The following is an 18,238-nucleotide window of genomic DNA, read 5'->3' on the forward strand; positions in this document are numbered from 1 at the left end:
TTTTATGATGATGTTTCAATTAGACCAGAGAGAGACAGAGAGAGATGGAGAGAGAGAGGAAGAGTGAAAAAGCAAGCCTCCAGGTTCAGTACTCAAACCACAGTCAGCCATGTGAGAGTCTAGCACCTTAACCACCATGCCATCTGCCAGCCCTGCAATAACTGTTGATATTACATCTTACATATCTCTCCAAAGTGTTCATTTCTCTCTGCCTACATTTTTTTTAAGAGAGATTTTTGTCATTGGGTGCATGCGTTCTCCAGAGAGAGAGAGAGACAGAGAAAAAGCGAGAAACTGCCCCTCCACGGGGATGGCTACATTGCATCCCCTCTCCTCCATCCTCCTAGGATTTGGGGCATGCACGTACATGCGCCTGGCATGAGTCTCAAAGCACTGGGTCCAGAACTCAAATCACAGTCAGCAATGTGGGAGTCCAGTACCTTAACCACTGTGCAACCTGCTGGCCCCTCTCTGCCCACGTTTCCATGAACTTATTTTGTGTCACTATAACCTCTAAGTTTTAAGAGTCTCTTATCAGCTCTAGTCCCTTCTGTATACCACAGTTAAGGAAAGATCTTTCAAAAAACTAATCATATCCTTTATAAATTGGAAAACAGAACATTTTTCCTGAAAGTATCAAATTAATAAAAGTGGAAATTGGCAAACAGAAAATTTTTCCTGAAAGTATCAAATTAATAAAAGTTCTATGAGAATGAAAAATGCATCTGGAGAGACTATCTCACTAGTTTCCCACCATCTCTATCTTGGTTCCTTCCTGTTGTTACAACATAGGAATCTCGTCTTAAGATTATGAATTAATGGGACCAGCAGATGGCATGGTAAAGGTGCGGCATTCCCACACGGCCAACTGTGGCTGGAGTCCGGGATCTGGCAGCTTGCTTTCTTGCTTTCTCTCTCTCTCGTGAGCTCATGTGCTCTAGAGAAATATTTTAAAATAATAATAAATAAAATTAAATAAATTCTTTTTTAAAAAAGATTATAAACTAAAACCAAAACAATGTGAATTATGTTAAGTAATATTCCACAAAACAGCCATCATGGTGCTGGCACTATAACAGTGGTCGTAAATAAGTGGGAACTGCTACCTATCAGGTACTGTGCTATGTACTTTACATACACTATTTACTTTGATTTTCTCCATATCCTAACCATGATTTCAAAGACTAGGATGAAAAATTTAGAAAAAGAACACAGCCTGCCTAAGATATGTATCTACTGAGCGCCAGAAATAGGATGCAATTTCAAATATGACAGCAAGTAAAAATTCTTGAAAACTATGACAATGTATCACCTACAAGAAAAATATACTAAGCTATAGATATGCGGGAGTCCAGTGCCTTAACCACTGTGCAACCTGCTGGCCCCTCCCATATGTTAACTTTTCTCACTCCAAAAAAAAAAAATCAGAGAAGTGTATAAATACATAGCAGTTCACAAAGTAAAATAAAGTTATAATAGACAACAATGAAGAATGAGTCCTTTCATTTGTAATATATAAAATCTTAGGGAACTAGCAGTTAGCGTAATGGCTATGTTGCTGGACTCCCACGTAGTCAACCGCGGTTTGCGTCCCGGACCGGTGGCTTAAAAAACCCACGCCCGGCGCGTGTGCGTGCATGCCCAAGATCCCGAGAGGAGAATAGAGGAGAAGGGATTGCGGCGTGGCCATCCCCTCTGGGGGGTGATTTCTCGCTTTCCGTCTCTCTGTTTCTCTCTGTCTGGCGAGCACACGCGCCCTATAGTGAAAAACCTCTCAAAAAAAAAAAAAATCTTAGAAGTGGAGAGAGTCCTATGCTATAACAGGAGGGAACATGACTTAATCTGTTAGAACAGAGTATTCAAGAGGAAAAAGCATCTTTAAAGGTATACAACCATTTTAGAAAATTAGCCCTAAAAGAATACAATGTGGCAGCCTTTTTTTTTGTTTCAACCAAGTACTTGAATGTTATCTTAGTATTAATTTCCATACTGATTTCAAAATTAGTATCTAACTCTTAAATATATATGAAATAAATACAAATGTATGGAAAACACTGAAAAATGTATTTTCTAAAACTGAAGTATAGCTTTAGATAGTGCAATTGTAGACAATTAGTTCTATTTTTAATATCTGTAAACAGACTCACTATATTAGTTTTGTCAGTTATTTTTTAAATGGCATATAACATTTGTGCATATAATTTATATTCAGCTTATTAGCCAGATTTTTAAGGTAAACCAGTGGAAGATATTTCCCTTTAGATTCTTTGTATACAACATCATTGAAACATTTCTTTTTTCATGTGAAAAATATCTGTACCACCTAATCTTTTTAAAATTTTTTTAAGAGAGTTTTGCTATAGGACGCATGCACTCATTGGAGAGACAAACACAAAAACAGAGAGAAATCACCCCCTGGGGGGATGGCCATGCCACAAACCCTTCTCCATTTGTCCCTCGGGATCTTGGGCACACATGCACAGGTGTCCAGCATGAGTTTTAGGCCACTGGGTCCTGAACTCCAACCACAGCTGACTATGTGGGAGTCCAGTGATGTAACCATTCTGCCATCTGCTGGTCCCTACACTACCTATTCTTTACTATCACTATAATTTTTATTATAACTTTAAAATACTTTTCAGTGTTTATAATTTTAAATAATTAAGGCTAAAAAATCAAAGATAAGAATGCATTAAAAAAAAGGAATCCAGAATACCTCAACATAATAAGCAATTTTGTAAGGAAGAAGATTGCGGAGTAGGATAGGTGGCCACAAGTGCAGTACATATGGTAAGTCCCAACCATCCTCTGAATACACAGAAAAAGATGTCAAATTATCTTTTTCTGGGACAATATTCATGATAAATGATTTCTTCGAAGGATTTATAGATCTACATCTCTTCTTTAGAAGCTCTCCATCATATTTTATAATTTCTTCAAAGTCAATTGCTTCACATATTTGATAGTCCTCATCCTCTGGCTTCAGGTAAAGGAGTGATCTGCATTAAAAATATAACCAAATACTTTAAAATGCCTCAAGAAAACAAATTGTATGATCAACATCTTAGATTAATGAAATGATTTCCCTCTATTACACTGTAAAAAAATTTATGTTTTCATATCATTTTAAGAGATGGGTAAATATGTATCATCTTAACTTTCTGGAAACTGATCAAGTTGTTATTATTTTTTGAAGTTGTTTTCTACATGGCACATATACTCACCAGAAAGATAGAGGGAGAGAGAGAAATCACCCCCCAGCAGGGATGGCATGCTGCAATCCCTTCTCTTCTATTCTCCTCTTGAGATTTTAGGCATGCATGCAACACACACCAGGGAAGATTTTCAGACCACCACATCCAGGACTCAAACTGTGGAGATGGCCATGTGGATCCAGCACTGTAACTCCTACAACACCAGCTGGCCCCAAATTATTTGGCCTTTAAGAGGATAATGTTTTTCCTACAAACTTAGTATCTTAAAAGTACATTTACAAAATAACTTGACTTCTTACAGAAATTACATAATCATATCAGTCATATGCAAAGCAAATCACGCACACCATCTGTGACTAATACATGTACGTGAAATAGGTTGGCTTTCTGGGATATGTGGTTGTAGAGGAAGTGCACGTTATGATTGATTTTGAGAACTAAAAAAAACTTTATATTGCAAATACAATCACCAGGCTTCCAAAATTAACCAAAGGAAAGCTTTTAATACACAACATCATGAAAATATACGGCGTAGACTCAGAGAAATGGTCTTAATAGTGACAACAGACCAGCAGATGGCATAATGGTTATATCGCTGGACTCCCACATAGTCAACCGTGGTTCGAGTCCTGAACTGAGCGGCTTAAAACACACTGGGACGTGCACATGCATGACCAAGATCCTGCGAGGAGAATGTCCTGAGAGGAGAATGGAGGAGAAGAAATTGCAGACTGGCCTCCACCTTTGGGGGATGATTTCTCATTTTCTGTCTCTCTCTGGTCTCTTCAGTGAGCACACACATGCTACAGAAAAAAAATTCTCTTAAAATAAATAATAACAAAATGCTGGATGTTACATACGATTTCTGTATTAGTATTACATTCTTTGTTCATATTTTAACACTTTTTTAGACTGCCAGAGGACATGTACACTTGCCAGAGATGAAGAGGGAAAAAGCACCGCCCCCCAATTGGGGCATGGTTGCATAGCAATATGTTCTCCATCCTGGATATTCTGGACATGCATGCACACACACACACACATCCCCTGTGTCTCTCCCAAACTGCTAGGGCCAGGATTTGAACCACAGTTGGCCAAGTGGAATCTGGCTCCCTTAACCACTATGTTACAGGGAAGGTTCTAAACAATATTTTCATATTTAATTTTTTAACCTCAGCTGTGTTCAAAAATAAACAGTTAGGAAATACTTCTATATTTGTAAAATTATGACTATGGTCCTATGAACAATTGTTATTAAGTATCTCTAGCCAAAAACTCTGTTCCTAAAATTTTAAATTTCTACTACATATTTCTAGAGCAATATCTGATGGTGCCTTAAATCAGCTAGACTGCATGCTGAACCCTCGACATAGATTCTCTGTGTGTCCTTGTTCAGTGACTTCCAGCTCTGGTATTTTAAATAACATCAGACTCTTTCTTCTCTCCTGATCCATGCATACAATTATTTATCAAATTGACTAACACACTTCTACATTCTCTCTGTAATTTTCATTCTACTTTCTATTCTTACTTCTAATACTTAAAGGCAAAAATTAATTTCCGCCAAGTTAAACTAATGTCAATAAACATATCCCATTTATCAAAGAATTTGTTATGAACTAATGAGAAGCTAAAACTGAAAATGTACAAATGAGTCAGATTTTTTTTGCCCTCAAAGAGATCACAATTAAGTGTTAAATAAGATATTAAAATATTGCTGTCCTGTGAGAGCACCAAAAATAGGTATCCAGACAGAAGACTGAGGCATGAGAGTGTGATCAACTCTTTCGAGAAAGACCGCAGGATGTTTTGCAGAGCTGACAATTTTACAAAATCTGTGTTCTGAAGAAGACTTGAATTAGAGAAACATGCAAGATTAAAGGAAAATTCAAGAAATGAATAAAGAAGAGAAAACAGAACAGAAAGATGACCAAAGGCAGGAAATTCTAAATGAGAAGAGATGGTAGAACGAGTGATCTGGAAACAAAAGAGTATCAAATATTCTGAGGTAGAAAGGGTAAAACAGTATAAATACATGAAGATAAAATTTATAAAAAATGGAAGAAAGAAAATGAGGGAAGAAATATCTAAATGTGAAATTAAAACTCCTATCAAATTTCATATTCTAGTATACATACCATAACTCCAAGGAAATCACAACTACTCTTTATAACCACGTACAAAAACCCTGTGCTTCGGGGACCAGCAGTTAGCGTAATGGCTATGTCGCTGGACTCCCATGTAGTCGACCGTGATTCGAGTCCTGGACTCGGTCACTTAAACTCACGCCGGGTGCATGTGCGTGTGTGCGTGCCCAAGATCCCAAGAGGAGGATGAAGGAGAAGGGATTGCAGCATGGCCATCCTCCCTGGGGGGTGATTTCTCACTTTCTGTCTCTCTCTCTGTCTTTCTAGCAGGCACAAGCACCCTATAGCAAAAACCTCTCCAAAAAAATTTAAAAAACCCTATGCTTTCATGCCACCTTATCTTTGTCCAAGCAATTCTTCTGCTTGGATTGCTCTCCTCATCTAGTATTCACATTACTATATTTAACCTATAACGTCGTGTACCTCACAGAGGTGCCAGTCACTGAACCTTCTTCGTTTGCCATAGTTTTCTACAACTGTAACACTTTTTTTTTTTTTTTTTTTGGGGTTTTTGCTACAGGTCCCATGCGACTCCAGACAGAGAGAGACAGAGAGACAGAAAGCAAGAAATCACCCCCCCAGGGGGATGGCCATCCCACAATCCCTTCTCCTCCATTCTCCTCTCAGGATCTTGAGAACGCATGCACATGCGCCTGGTGTGAGTTTAAGCCACTGGGTCTGGGACTCGAACCGTGGTCGGCTACATGGGAGTTCTGTGACATAGCCATTACGCTAACTGCTGGTCCCTACTACTGTAACACTTTCTGTAACTCTCTATAATCCCCTATTTCCTACATGATATGTCAATTTCTCCATGGCAACAGTCACATCTGATTAATCTTGGTATTCTACAGTGTCTCACACCAACAGCACACTTGAAAAATATAATGTATCTTCAAAAAGATCATGGAAAATGCATATTACAAAATATTATGCATGGATTTTTTGCACCCAAATAAACCTGTACCTTGAGAGTCCATCTCTATCTGCAGGATCCTGTCCAGTTAGGGAATCTGAGGCAAGGTCTACCATCGGTCCCAGCCCCAGTTCCCAACTTCAGAGGCCCTCCCTCTTCTCAGGCAGAAAAGCAGACCTTTTTTTTTTTCCTTCTTTCTTTGGCTAATTCTTTACTTCCCCTTCTCCTATAGGTCAGGGCAACTCTCAGCTCTCAAGCACAGTCCACTTCCATCTGCAGCCCCTGCTGAAATCTTTTTCTTTTTCCCTTTGTCATATTCTTTTTTCTTCCCTCTTACATTGTCATTTTCTGTTCATCCACCTAGCCCTCAGAGGGAATAGACAGGTTTGGAATTATAGTTTTCAAACATCTTAGCATTTTGATGCTCTCAAGGATCCTTGCATAGCACTGAACTACCAGAAAATAAGGAGAAACTGCTCATTAGAAACCAGAATAGAAAACTCCTCCCATGGGGACCACACTGAGAACCATAGCAGAAGAGAGACTTTGGCACAGAAGCAATTCACTGCAAAAGGGAAGCAAACTAGTTCCCAGTTCAGAAACATTCTCTGAAGAGTTATCCAAAAGTGAATACATCACCAAATGGCTAGAGGCTACAGAAGAGCCTCAAAATTGAGAAAACAAAACAAAACAAAACAAAACAGAAAATAAGTCTCCATTAAGAGAACACAATAACTCTCTTCCATCTCTTTTTTTTCTTGAAAGAGGTTTTTGCTATAGGGTGCATGCGCTCACCAGAAAAACAGAGAGTTAGAAAGTGAGAAATCACCCCCCCGGGGGATGACCATGCCACAATCCCTTCTCCTCCATTCTCCTCTCAGGATCTTGGGCATGCATGCACATGCGCCGGGCTTGAGTTTAAGCCACCAGGTCCGGGACTCGAACCGTGGTCTGCTACATGGGAGTTCAGTAACATAGCCATTATGCCAACTGCTAGTCCCCATCTCTCGAAAAGATAGAAGTTAATGAAATGTCAGAGAATGAATTCAGAACATTCATGGTGAGGAAACTTTATGAGTTGGAACAGAAAAGAAACAATGAACTCCAGGAGATGAGGAAGTCCTTCCATGATTTGAAAGAAGAAATAGACACCATAAAGAAAAATCAAATGAACTATTAGAGATTAAAAGAAAAAGATGGAAAGTTGACAAACGGACAACCTAACATCATGCCTCAGAGAACTGAAAAAGCAACAACAACAAAAAAAATCCAAAACCTCCAGGAGAAAAGAAATAATAAAGATTCGAGAAGAAATAAATGAAACAGAAAATAAATATACAGAAAACAAATGAAAGCAAAATCTGGCTCTCTGAAAAGATAAACAAAATTGACACACCATTAGCTAGACTGATTAAGTGAGAAAAGAACCAGATAAATCAAATTTGCAAAGAAACAGGCAATATAACAACAGACATAATAGAAATATAAAACATCAGTAGAGGATACTATGAGCAACTGTACGCCAACAAACAAGAAAATCTGGATGAGATGGACAAGTTCCTGGACACAAAATCTACCAAGATTCAATAAGGAGGACATAAAAAGTCTGAATAGACCCATAACAAACAATGAGATTGAATGAGTAATAAATAACCTCCCAACAAAGAAAAGCCCAGATCCTCATGGTTTTGCTTCTGAATTCAAAAACAAACAAACAAACAAACAAAACTTTTAAAGAAGAGTTAGCCCCCATTCTACTTAAGTTATTTCTAAAGATCCAAAAGGATGGAACACTCCCAAATTTATGGTTTGAATCCTCCATCACCCTTATCCTTAAAACAGATAAGGACATGATAAGGAAGGAAAACTATAGACCAATATCTGTGATGAATATAGACACAAAAATTCTTAACAAGGTACTAGCAAATTCTATCCAATAACATATAACAAAGATTGTAGATCAAGACCAGGTAGGCTTTATTCCAGGGATACAAGGGTGGTTCAACATACACAAAACCATAAACATAATACACCTAATGTATTAACAGAAAGAATGATAAAACAATATGATCATATCAATTGATGCAAAAAATTTGATAAAATACAAGATCCCTTGTGATCGAGACTCATAGCAAAATCAGCATAGAAGGGTTATTCCTCAACACAATAAAAGCTATCTATGAAAAAAACATAACTAACATCATTCTGAATGGGGAAAAGTTCAGCTTTTCCTCTAAAAACTCTTACAAGGATGCCCACTTTCTCCAGTCCTTTTCAATATAGTAGTGAAGTCCTTACCAATGCAATCAGAAAAGAAAAGGAAAGAAAAGAAAATAAAAGAAGAGAAAAGAAAAGGCAATAAAATAGGAAAAGAAGAGGTGAAATTACCTCTATTTGTAGGTGACATGATTGTATACATAAAAGACCCAATGCTATCCAAGAAAAAATTCCTGGAAGTAATAAATAAATATAGTAAAGTTGCAGGATACAAAATCAACATACAGAAATCTATAGCATTTCTATATACTAATGGTTGGCAGACTGAGATAGAACTGAAGAAAGTAATTCCATTTACCATAGCCATGAAAGGTATAAGATACCTAGGAATAAATCTAACCAAAGAAGTCAAAGACCTCCATGAGGAAAACTATGAGAAGCTAAGAGAGGAAATTGAAAACGACACAAAAAAGTGGAAAGACATTCAATGTTCCTGGACTGGAAGAATTAATATAATCAAAATGGCAATTCTACCCAAATTAATCTACATATTTACCACAATCCCAATCAAATTACCAGAGACATTTTTCACAGATCTAGAAAAGACAACCATAGATTTGTCTAGAATCATAAAAGATCTCATATTGCCAAAGCAATCCTGCACAAGAAGAGTAGCGTGGGCGGCATCTCACTCCCTGACCCCCAAATATACTACAAAGCTGTGATAATCAAAACAACATGGTATTGGCACAAAAACAGACAGGTGGACCAATAGAACAGAATAGAGACCCCAGTAATAAATCGCAAAACATAGTCAACTGCTCTCCCTCTGGCTGCCATCTTGCGTCCCCGCATATGTGCGCCTAATCTCAGCTGGTCTGCCTAAGACCTTCTGTGCGCCAACCCTAGTCCCCCACATGGACCCTTTTCCATTCCAACAAGATGAAAGAAACTATCATGAACCAGGAAAAACTAGCCAAACCACAGACACAAGTACGCATTGTTGGGAAAGGAACTGCTCACAGAAAGAAGGCAGTTCATAGAGCAGCCACAACAGATGATAAAAAAACTTCAGTTCTCCTTATAGAAGTTAGGGGTAAACAATATCTCTGGTATTGAAGAGGTGAATATGTTTACAAACCAGGGAACAGTGATCCACTTTAACAACCATAAAGTGCAGGCATCTCTGGCAGCGAATACTTTCACCATTACAGGTTGTGCTGAGACAAAGCAGCTGACAGAAATGCTACCCAGCCTGGGGCCCACAGTCTGACTAGTTTAAGGAGTTTAAGGAGACTGGCTGAAGCTCTGCCCAAACAATCTGTGGATGGAAAAGTACCACTTGCTGCTGGAGAGGAAGAGGACGAGGAAGTTCCAGATCTTGTGGAGAATTTTGATGAGGCTTCCAAGAATGAGGCAAACTGAACTGAATCAACTTCTCGAAAGGGATAAAACTTGACGAAGTTACTGGGAGCTGCTATTTTATATTATGACTGGTTTGTAAAATTCTGTTTTGTTTATGGATCTGATAAAATCTATATCTCTAATATTTTTAAGCCTAAGCCCCTTGGACACTGCAGCTCTTTTCAGTTTTTGCTTATATGCAGTTCATTCTTTGAAGCTAATTAAGTTGAAGAAGCCAAGGAACAAAGTTTGGAACAAAGGTTAATAAAGTTTTTCGCCTAGCTAAAGAAACAAAAAACAACAACAACAAAAATACTGTCAAGTGATTTTTGACAAAGAGTGCCAGTCAGTCCAGTTGGAAAAGGAAAACCTTTTTAGCAATTGGTGCTAGAAAAACAGGGTATCCACCTGCAGAAAGATGAATCTGAACCTCTAGCTCTCACCACTTACAAAAATCAACCCAAAGTGGATCGAAGATCTAAATCTAAAACCTCAAACTATAAAACTACTGCTGGAAAATACTGGGGAAACTGGAAGACACTGAGGAGACCTCAGACTGTAAAACTGCTATTGGAAAATACTGGGGAAACTGGAAGACACTGAGGTAGGCAGACTTCTTAAATAAGATGCACAGTCAATAATCCCAAAAATAGACAAATGGAATTACATCAGATTAAGAAGTTTCTGCATGGCAAAAGATGCAGTAACTGGTATGAATCGAAAGCCTCAGAATGGGGGAATATTTTTGTAAACTATGCTTCAGATAAAGGAGTGATAACCAGAACACACAGGGAACTCAAATGGCTTACCCAGAAAAAAATGATCAACCCAACTGAAACATGGGAAAATAAGCTGAATAAACTCTCAAAGGAAGACAAATGAACAGCTGAAATGCATATAAAAAAATGCTCAACATCTCTCATCCTAAGGGAGATGCAGATCAAACCACTATGAGATACAACCTAACCTCTGTCAGAATGACTGAAGTTAAAAAAAAAAATGCTATGTGCTGGTGTGAATGTAGTGAAAGGGGAACTATTCTACACTGCTGGTGGGAATGTAAATTGGTCCAGCCACTGTGGATAACAATATGAAGATTCATCAAAGATCTACAAATAGAATTACCATACGATCCAGCAGTCCACTCCTGGACATCTACCCAAAAGATAGGAGAACGCTTACTTAGAAGTGTTTGCACATTTTTGTTTATTGCAGCTTTATTCACAATTGCTAAGACATGGAAACAACCCAAGTGTTCATGAACAGAAAAATAGACTGAAAAAGTGTGGCACATATACTCCATGGACTACTACTCAGAGATAAAAAACAGTAAGACCCTGGCTTTCAATAGAAGGTGAATGAAGATAGAAGATTTACTGCTGAGTGAAGCAAGCCAGGCTAAGAAGGAGAGTCAATGTATATCTCCACTTAATATATAACTATCCACACTCTATGGCTGAAACTGAAAGACTAGAGGATATAGAAATATAGAAAATGGTCATAGATATGGGAGGGTGAGAGAAGGAGGAGAGTATGAGGAAACACATTAAGGAGAAAAATAGGGAAGACATTTATGGGACAAAAAAATGGGTTATTATCTGTTGATGATAACGTATATAAAATCCCCAACTGGACTGGTGAGGAATGTATTCATGTTAGAACATGCACTTTACAAGCTAAGTCATATACGTGATTGAATGTATTAAAAAATTAAATTAAAATAAAATATATATTAAAATACATATGTACCTTAATTCCATTTTTCCACAAACTCTCTGAAGTCCTTTCATATTTGTTAAATGAATTAAATTTAAGAATCAGTGGGACTACCAGATGGCATAATGGTTATGTTGCTGGACTCCCATATAGTCAACTGCAGTTCGAGTCCTGAACCCAGTGGCTTAAAACTCATGCTGGGCGTGTCTGCATGCATGCCCAAAATTCTGAGAGGAGAATGGAGAAGGACTGCTATGTGGCCATCTCCCTTTGGTGGTGATTTCTCACTTTCTGTCTCTCCCTGTCTGTCTCTGTCTTTCCAGCAAGCACACACACCTTGTAGCAAAAATCTCTTTAAAAAAAATTTAAGAATTAGCATATTTAAATTCTACAGAAAAAGATAACCATTTGTTAAGACTTTATATTAAATATAAGTGCACCTACATTTAAGCATTGGATTAAAAGAGGACCTAATGTAAAATCCAAGCTGGTTAGTCACTAATAAATTTAATTCATATAGATTAACTGCCATGTAACAAATTAATATTTAACCCAGCACAAACATTATAATGTTTTCTCTACTATGGAAAAATCACAAAATATTGGGTTGTTGGAAAAGTAATAATACATTTTTGTATAGAAAAACACAGAAAAATATTTCATGACTTTCCCATTGACATAATACATAGCAGAAATTTATTGAGAAGTAGGATGCCATTAACTTATATTATCAAAGAACAAAATAAGTCAAAAGTCCTTCACAGGGGGCTGGACCCACAGCTCAGCAGTTAAGAGAGCTACATCCAAAATGGCCGAATACAGTTCAAATTCTGGCCCTGGTGGCTTGAAAACCACACCAGGTATGTGTGTGTATGTGCCCAAAATCCTGACAGGAAGGAGGAGTTGGGGGAAAAGAATTGCAGAACAACTATACCACTCTGGAGGTGGTGGTGTGGGAGTGTGTTTTCTCTCTCTGGTAAATGCATGCACCCTCTGGCAATAAAAAGAGAAATGTAGAAAGTTCTTCACATATATTTTAAAGCATATCTTAGATGTTCTCTTTAATTTAATATAGTCTTGTAACCCATCCAAAATCTTTTCCAGAGCAAGGTCAGAAATTTAAACAACAATTTTTTATTATTACTGTCCCTCAACAAAACAATTCATCCTCTCAACAAATTTGAACTAAGCAATAAAATACTCCTTAGGAAAAGCAGGTCTATCTGTGTGAAAATATATGCTGTGTGTGAAAAGATTACCTTCCAAGTATACTGAACTTCTAGGCATAGGTCAGAATGAAAAGAGGCAGAAGAAAGTTAAATACTGTTTGGAGATTCTCTCTGCCCTTCTGTAACACTGGCAAAAGTGTCCACGTCCAATGAGTGTTTGAAAATGGTATTTAAACAAACTACATTTCTTAATTTTTTTTTAATTATTTATTTCATTTTACTTATTATTATAAATATTATTATTTTAAATTTGGGACAGGGCATGTCTCTCCAGAGAGAAACAGAAAGAAAGATAGAGAAAGCAAGCTGCCAGGTCTGGGACTCAAAACATGTGGGAGTTCAGTGCCTCAACCACCACATCACCTGCTGTCCTCTACAATTCTTAATTCTGAGAAAGGTTTTGTTCTCCAGTAGAATTTACTCTCCATAGAAGAGTTTATTTTTTATATCAGGTTATGTATCTTAAAAAGTAATACCTGTTATAGCATCAAGTCTATAATTATAAACAAGCTTATATTAGTATTTTGTCATTATTTTAGTAAATAATGACATGAAATATCAAGTTTAATCTAATTACTTTAAATATTTACAATTAATATCTTCTATATTTGAGAGTATAAATAAATCTAGAAAGCACCAATTGTGCTCTATTAGATATATTTTAACTTATGAACATAAATTATTATGGTTATTATGGTTATAGTGCAATCATGTAATAACTGTATTTATTTACAAAAGCACGATTTACATGTTATAAACTGAATACACTAAATTAAATAATACTTCTTTTTAAAATGAATAATCTAAGTACCCTGAAACCTAAATAAGCTAGATAAGATATTAACAGTGTGGTCATGATCATTTTCAGTAATTTAAAGATAGATATCTATACAGGATTCAAAAATTAAAAAAATTTTAAGAGACCTTAGAGCAATCAAAGTGATAAAAGGAAAAAAAAACATTACCGGTAAGATTCTAATGGTATGTTGAATTCATTTTCAGGTGAAGCAGTTCCCAATAAAGCGTCTTTTTCATAAACACAGAGTGGGACTGAAAAATGATTTCTAATCTAGGAAAGAAAACAAATAATATTTAGTATCGATAATCTAAAGGTTTAAAAAAATCTGTCAATCTAATTATACTAATAAACTATCAGACAATATTCATCTTGCTCGTACAAATTAGAAAAGAAACAGGCATACAATTATCTATTCTAAAAAATATAAGTTATCACAGTTTTATAAAAGGAGAATCTCAAAAAGCAAACTTTAAACATTATAGAGGAGAATAAAATCACACTTAAGCTTGGAACAGAGACTAATTTGCTTAGAGACAGAGGTTTTCTGTTGTTTTTTAGACAAAAACAGTAGGAAAAACTCATGGTAAAATTATATCAAACTTTCAAATATTTATACAATAAAAGTGAAAAACAAATCACAGGCTGGGAAATATATCTGACATATTTAACAAAGAGATTATAACTAATACACACATACGATCCTAAAAGTCACTAAGTAAGTTGCAATCAAAGGGAAAATGGGAACAGGTATAAACAGGTGATTCATAGAACAGAAAAACTAGATAACCAATAAATAGATGAAAAGATGTTCAATGTTCCTAATAATCAGAAAAGGTCAATTAAAATTACAATATATCTTTTTATAGCAACAGACTGGAGAGAAATCAGAAAACCTGTAATATCAATAGTTGAAAATAATGTGAAAAGGAATGCTCATACACTGCTGGTATTTATCCAGGGAAAAATAACTCTAGAGAACATTGTGACAAATGTGTAATATATGTATTAAATATTAAAAATATTATATATCATTTATATATAGTCTCTGTGTGTGTGTGTGTGTATCCAAAAAGCCAAAAAAGAATTAAAATGGAATCACAACAAAAATGGCCAACCAAAGAAAAGAAAGGAAAATGAAAGCAAAGAACAAATAGCAGAAAAAGAAAAAACATGATAGTAAACCCAATCATATTAATAATAGCATTAAATATAAATGGTTAAATTACCCAACTTTATAAGACAGAGATTTTCAGATTAGATTTAAAAAGTAAACAAGATATGATGCTACAGGAAACCTACTTTATATATACTTTAAGGAGTTAAAAAGTTAAAACAATGGAAAAAGATGTACCACAGTGACACTAAAATAAAGCTACCATAACTATATTAATATCAAAGTGGATTTTAGAGCAAAGACTATTAACACAGATAAAGGTTATTTCATAATGACAAAGGGTTCAATACTGTTAAAAGGATATAAGATTCCTAAACACTTTTGCATCCAATAATATCAAATTACATGAAATAAAAAGTGATAGAAACAAATTCACTATTAATAGTTGGATATGTAACAGTTCACTCTCTTGGCAATGACAGACAGGAAAATGTTAACTACACAGAAGAGTTGAAAAAGACAATGAGCTAACTTGACCTATTTGACATTTATAGAGCACTTCAACCAACAACAGAATGTACACAGAAAACTGACCAAGACAGACTATGAAAAATTGTTTTAAATCATTATATCAGAATTTGTCATAATAGTCCTTGAGAGAAATTTATAATACTAAATACCTACATTAGAAGAGTTCTTAAATCAATGACATCAACTACCACCCGAAGAAGAAGGGCAAATTAAATCCAATTAAGGAGAGGAAGACGAATAGAAAAGATCAAAGTGAAAATCAACAAAAGGGAAAACAATAAAGTCTACAAAACCAAAGTTAATCATTCAAGATTAATAAAATTGATAAAACCATAGCCAAAATAATCAGGAAAAAATGGGAGAAGAAAGAAATTAGCACAATCAGCAATCAGAATGGCATCACTACAAATTTACACATATTAAAAACAAGGGAATATTATTAAAAACCTAAGGTCAACAAATTCATAACTTAATAAAATGTACGCATTTCATGAAAGTCACAAAATTACCAGAGGAGACCATTTAGAAGAAACATAACCTGAGTAGTTCTATATCTATTTTAAAAATTGAAACTAATTAAAAACCTTCCCACAAGAAAGACATTAAAACTCTAGTCCAGGGACCAGCAGATGGCATAGTGGTTAAAGGCTAGACTCCTACATGGCCAACTACAGTTTAAGTCTCAGATGCAGCAGCTTGAAAATTGTGCTAGGAGTGCCTAAAATCCTAGGAAAAGAATAAAGGAAAAGGAATTGCACCATGACCATCTCCTGTGGGGAGTGATTTCTCACTTTCCCTCTACTATCTCTGTTTCTCTCTGGCAAGCACACAAACTCTATGTCAAAAACAAAACAAAACAATTCTAGTCCAATCTTCTTCATGAAAAGAGATGCAAAACCCTATTAAACGTAATCTTAGCTGGGACCAGCACCTGGTGTAATGGCTATGTTGCTGGAGTCCCATGTAGTTGACTGTGGTTCAAGTCCTGGACCCAGTGGTTTAAACACACCGGGTGCATGTGTGTACATGCCCAAGATCCCAAGAGGAGAATGGAAGAGAAGGAATTGCAGAGTGGTCATCCCCCCGGGGGGGGTGATTTCTCGCTTTCTGTCTCTGTCTCAGTCTTTCTGCTGAACTAGGAATGCAAGGCCAATTAAACTTTTTTTTTTTGAGAGATTTTTGCCATAGGGTGCGTGTGCTCACCAGACAGAGAGAGAGAGACAGAGAGACAGAAAGCAAGAAATCACCCCCTAGGGGGCATGGCCATGCCACAATCCCTTCTCCTCCATTCTTCTCTCGGGATCTTGGTCACGCATGCACACGCACCCAGCATGAGTTTTAAGCCACCAGGTCCAGGACGTGAACCGCAGTCAACTACATGGAAGCCCAGCGACATAGCCATTATGCTAACTGCTGGTACCCCAATTAAACATTTTTAAAAATTAATATAATTTATCATATCAACAATGAAAAAAAATATATCCTCTCAATGAACACAGAAAAATCATATGCTAAGAACCAATGTCCATTTCTGATTCCAAAAATTATCAGTAAATTAAGGCTAAAAGGAAATATTTTTAATTTAAGAAAATGAATCTACAAAATAAATGCAATTCAAATCATACTTAATCGTCGATCAGTGAATACTACCCCCCTAAAACAGAGAATGAGGTAAAAGCAATGCTCTCATCACTTCTATTCAAATTGTACCTGGAGTGTTGTAGTCAGTGTAATAGGCAAGAAAAAAATGAAATAAAACATAACAAGATCGGAAAAAAGTAAAAATGTTTTTATTTTCAGACATAAGTGTCTACATCTACTAAATAGTTACTGTTACTAACATGAAAATTTAGTAAGGCTGCACTAAAGTATTTATAAATAATAGTAATGATCAGAAAGTATAATTTTTTAAAAAGTCAATTTTATCATATTTGACAAAAATTAATAACCTGATTCTAAAATTTAAATGAAATTGGGAAAGACCAAGAATAGTCAAAAAAAAAAATTTTTTTTGGAGAGGTTTTCGCTATAGGGTGCGTGTGCTCACCAGACAGAGAGAGACACAGAGACAGAAAGCGAGAAATCACCCCCCAGAGGGGATGGTCACGCCGCAATCCCTTCTCCTCCATTCTCCTCTTGGGATCTTGGGCACGCACGCACACGCGCCTGGCATGAGTTTTAAGCCACCGGGTCCGGGACGCAAAACCGCGGTCGGCTACGTGGAAGTCCAGCGACATAGCCATAATGCTAACTGCTGGTTCCCAAGAATAGTCAAAAATTTTGGAAAAAAAACAAAGTGGGGCAAATCATATAATCTGATTTCAATATTAACAATAAAGTAGTGGGACCAGCAGGTGGCGTAATGGTTACATTGCTGGACTCTCAACGTAGTTGACTGTGGTTTGAGTCCCAGACCTGGGGGCTTAAAATTCATGCCAGGTACATGTGCGTGTGTGCCCAAAATCCTGAAAAGAGAATGGAAGAGAAGGAGTTACAACACGGCCATCCCCCTTGGGGTGTGATTTCTTGCTTTCTGTCTCTCCTCTCTGTCTCTCCAATGAGTGCACTATAGCAAAAAAAAAGTAAAAAAAAAAAAAAAAAAAAAAAAAAAAGGATGTTAACAGGCCACCCTGGTGGCATAGTGGTTAAGGCAGTTGGATCCCACGACTAAACAGTTTAAGTCCTGAACCCGGCAGCTTGAGAAACATGCCAGGCATATCTGTGTGTATGCATGCCCTCATTCTCAAAAGGAAAATGGAAGAGAAGGACTGTGGTGTGACTATCCCTCCCAGGGAGTGCTTTCTAACTTCACTGCTTTCTCTCTCCATTGAGCACATGAGCTTTTTGGCAAAAAGTTAGAAAATAAAATTTAAAAAAAAGTATATTACATTGAGCAGTTCCAGACACCAGGCGGACTGAGGCTGCAGGCCCGACCCACCTGGAAACGCCA

The 18,238-nt window shown here is 36.6% G+C and overlaps 1 protein-coding gene and 1 pseudogene across 3 annotated transcripts in view; one reads left to right on the forward strand and one right to left on the reverse strand.

Annotated features, from left to right (window-relative positions):
• The window catches only part of VPS13A (vacuolar protein sorting 13 homolog A), a gene marked incomplete at its 5' end in the record, with an annotated part of 243,652 nt that overhangs the window by 82,751 nt on the left and 142,663 nt on the right, over positions 1–18,238 (reverse strand). For all 3 annotated transcript variants that reach the window (XM_014586627.2, XM_014586628.2, XM_014586629.2), the window contains 2 exon segments: positions 2,717–2,999; positions 13,810–13,913. In XM_014586627.2, the coding sequence (XP_014442113.1) occupies positions 2,717–2,999; positions 13,810–13,913 (387 nt within the window).
• LOC102469953 (transcription factor BTF3 pseudogene) lies at positions 9,438–9,920 on the forward strand (annotated as a pseudogene).

This window comes from Tupaia chinensis, unplaced genomic scaffold (genome assembly GCF_000334495.1).
Source record: "Tupaia chinensis unplaced genomic scaffold, TupChi_1.0 Scaffold000147_1, whole genome shotgun sequence".
Classification (NCBI taxonomy): Eukaryota; Metazoa; Chordata; class Mammalia; order Scandentia; family Tupaiidae; genus Tupaia; species Tupaia belangeri.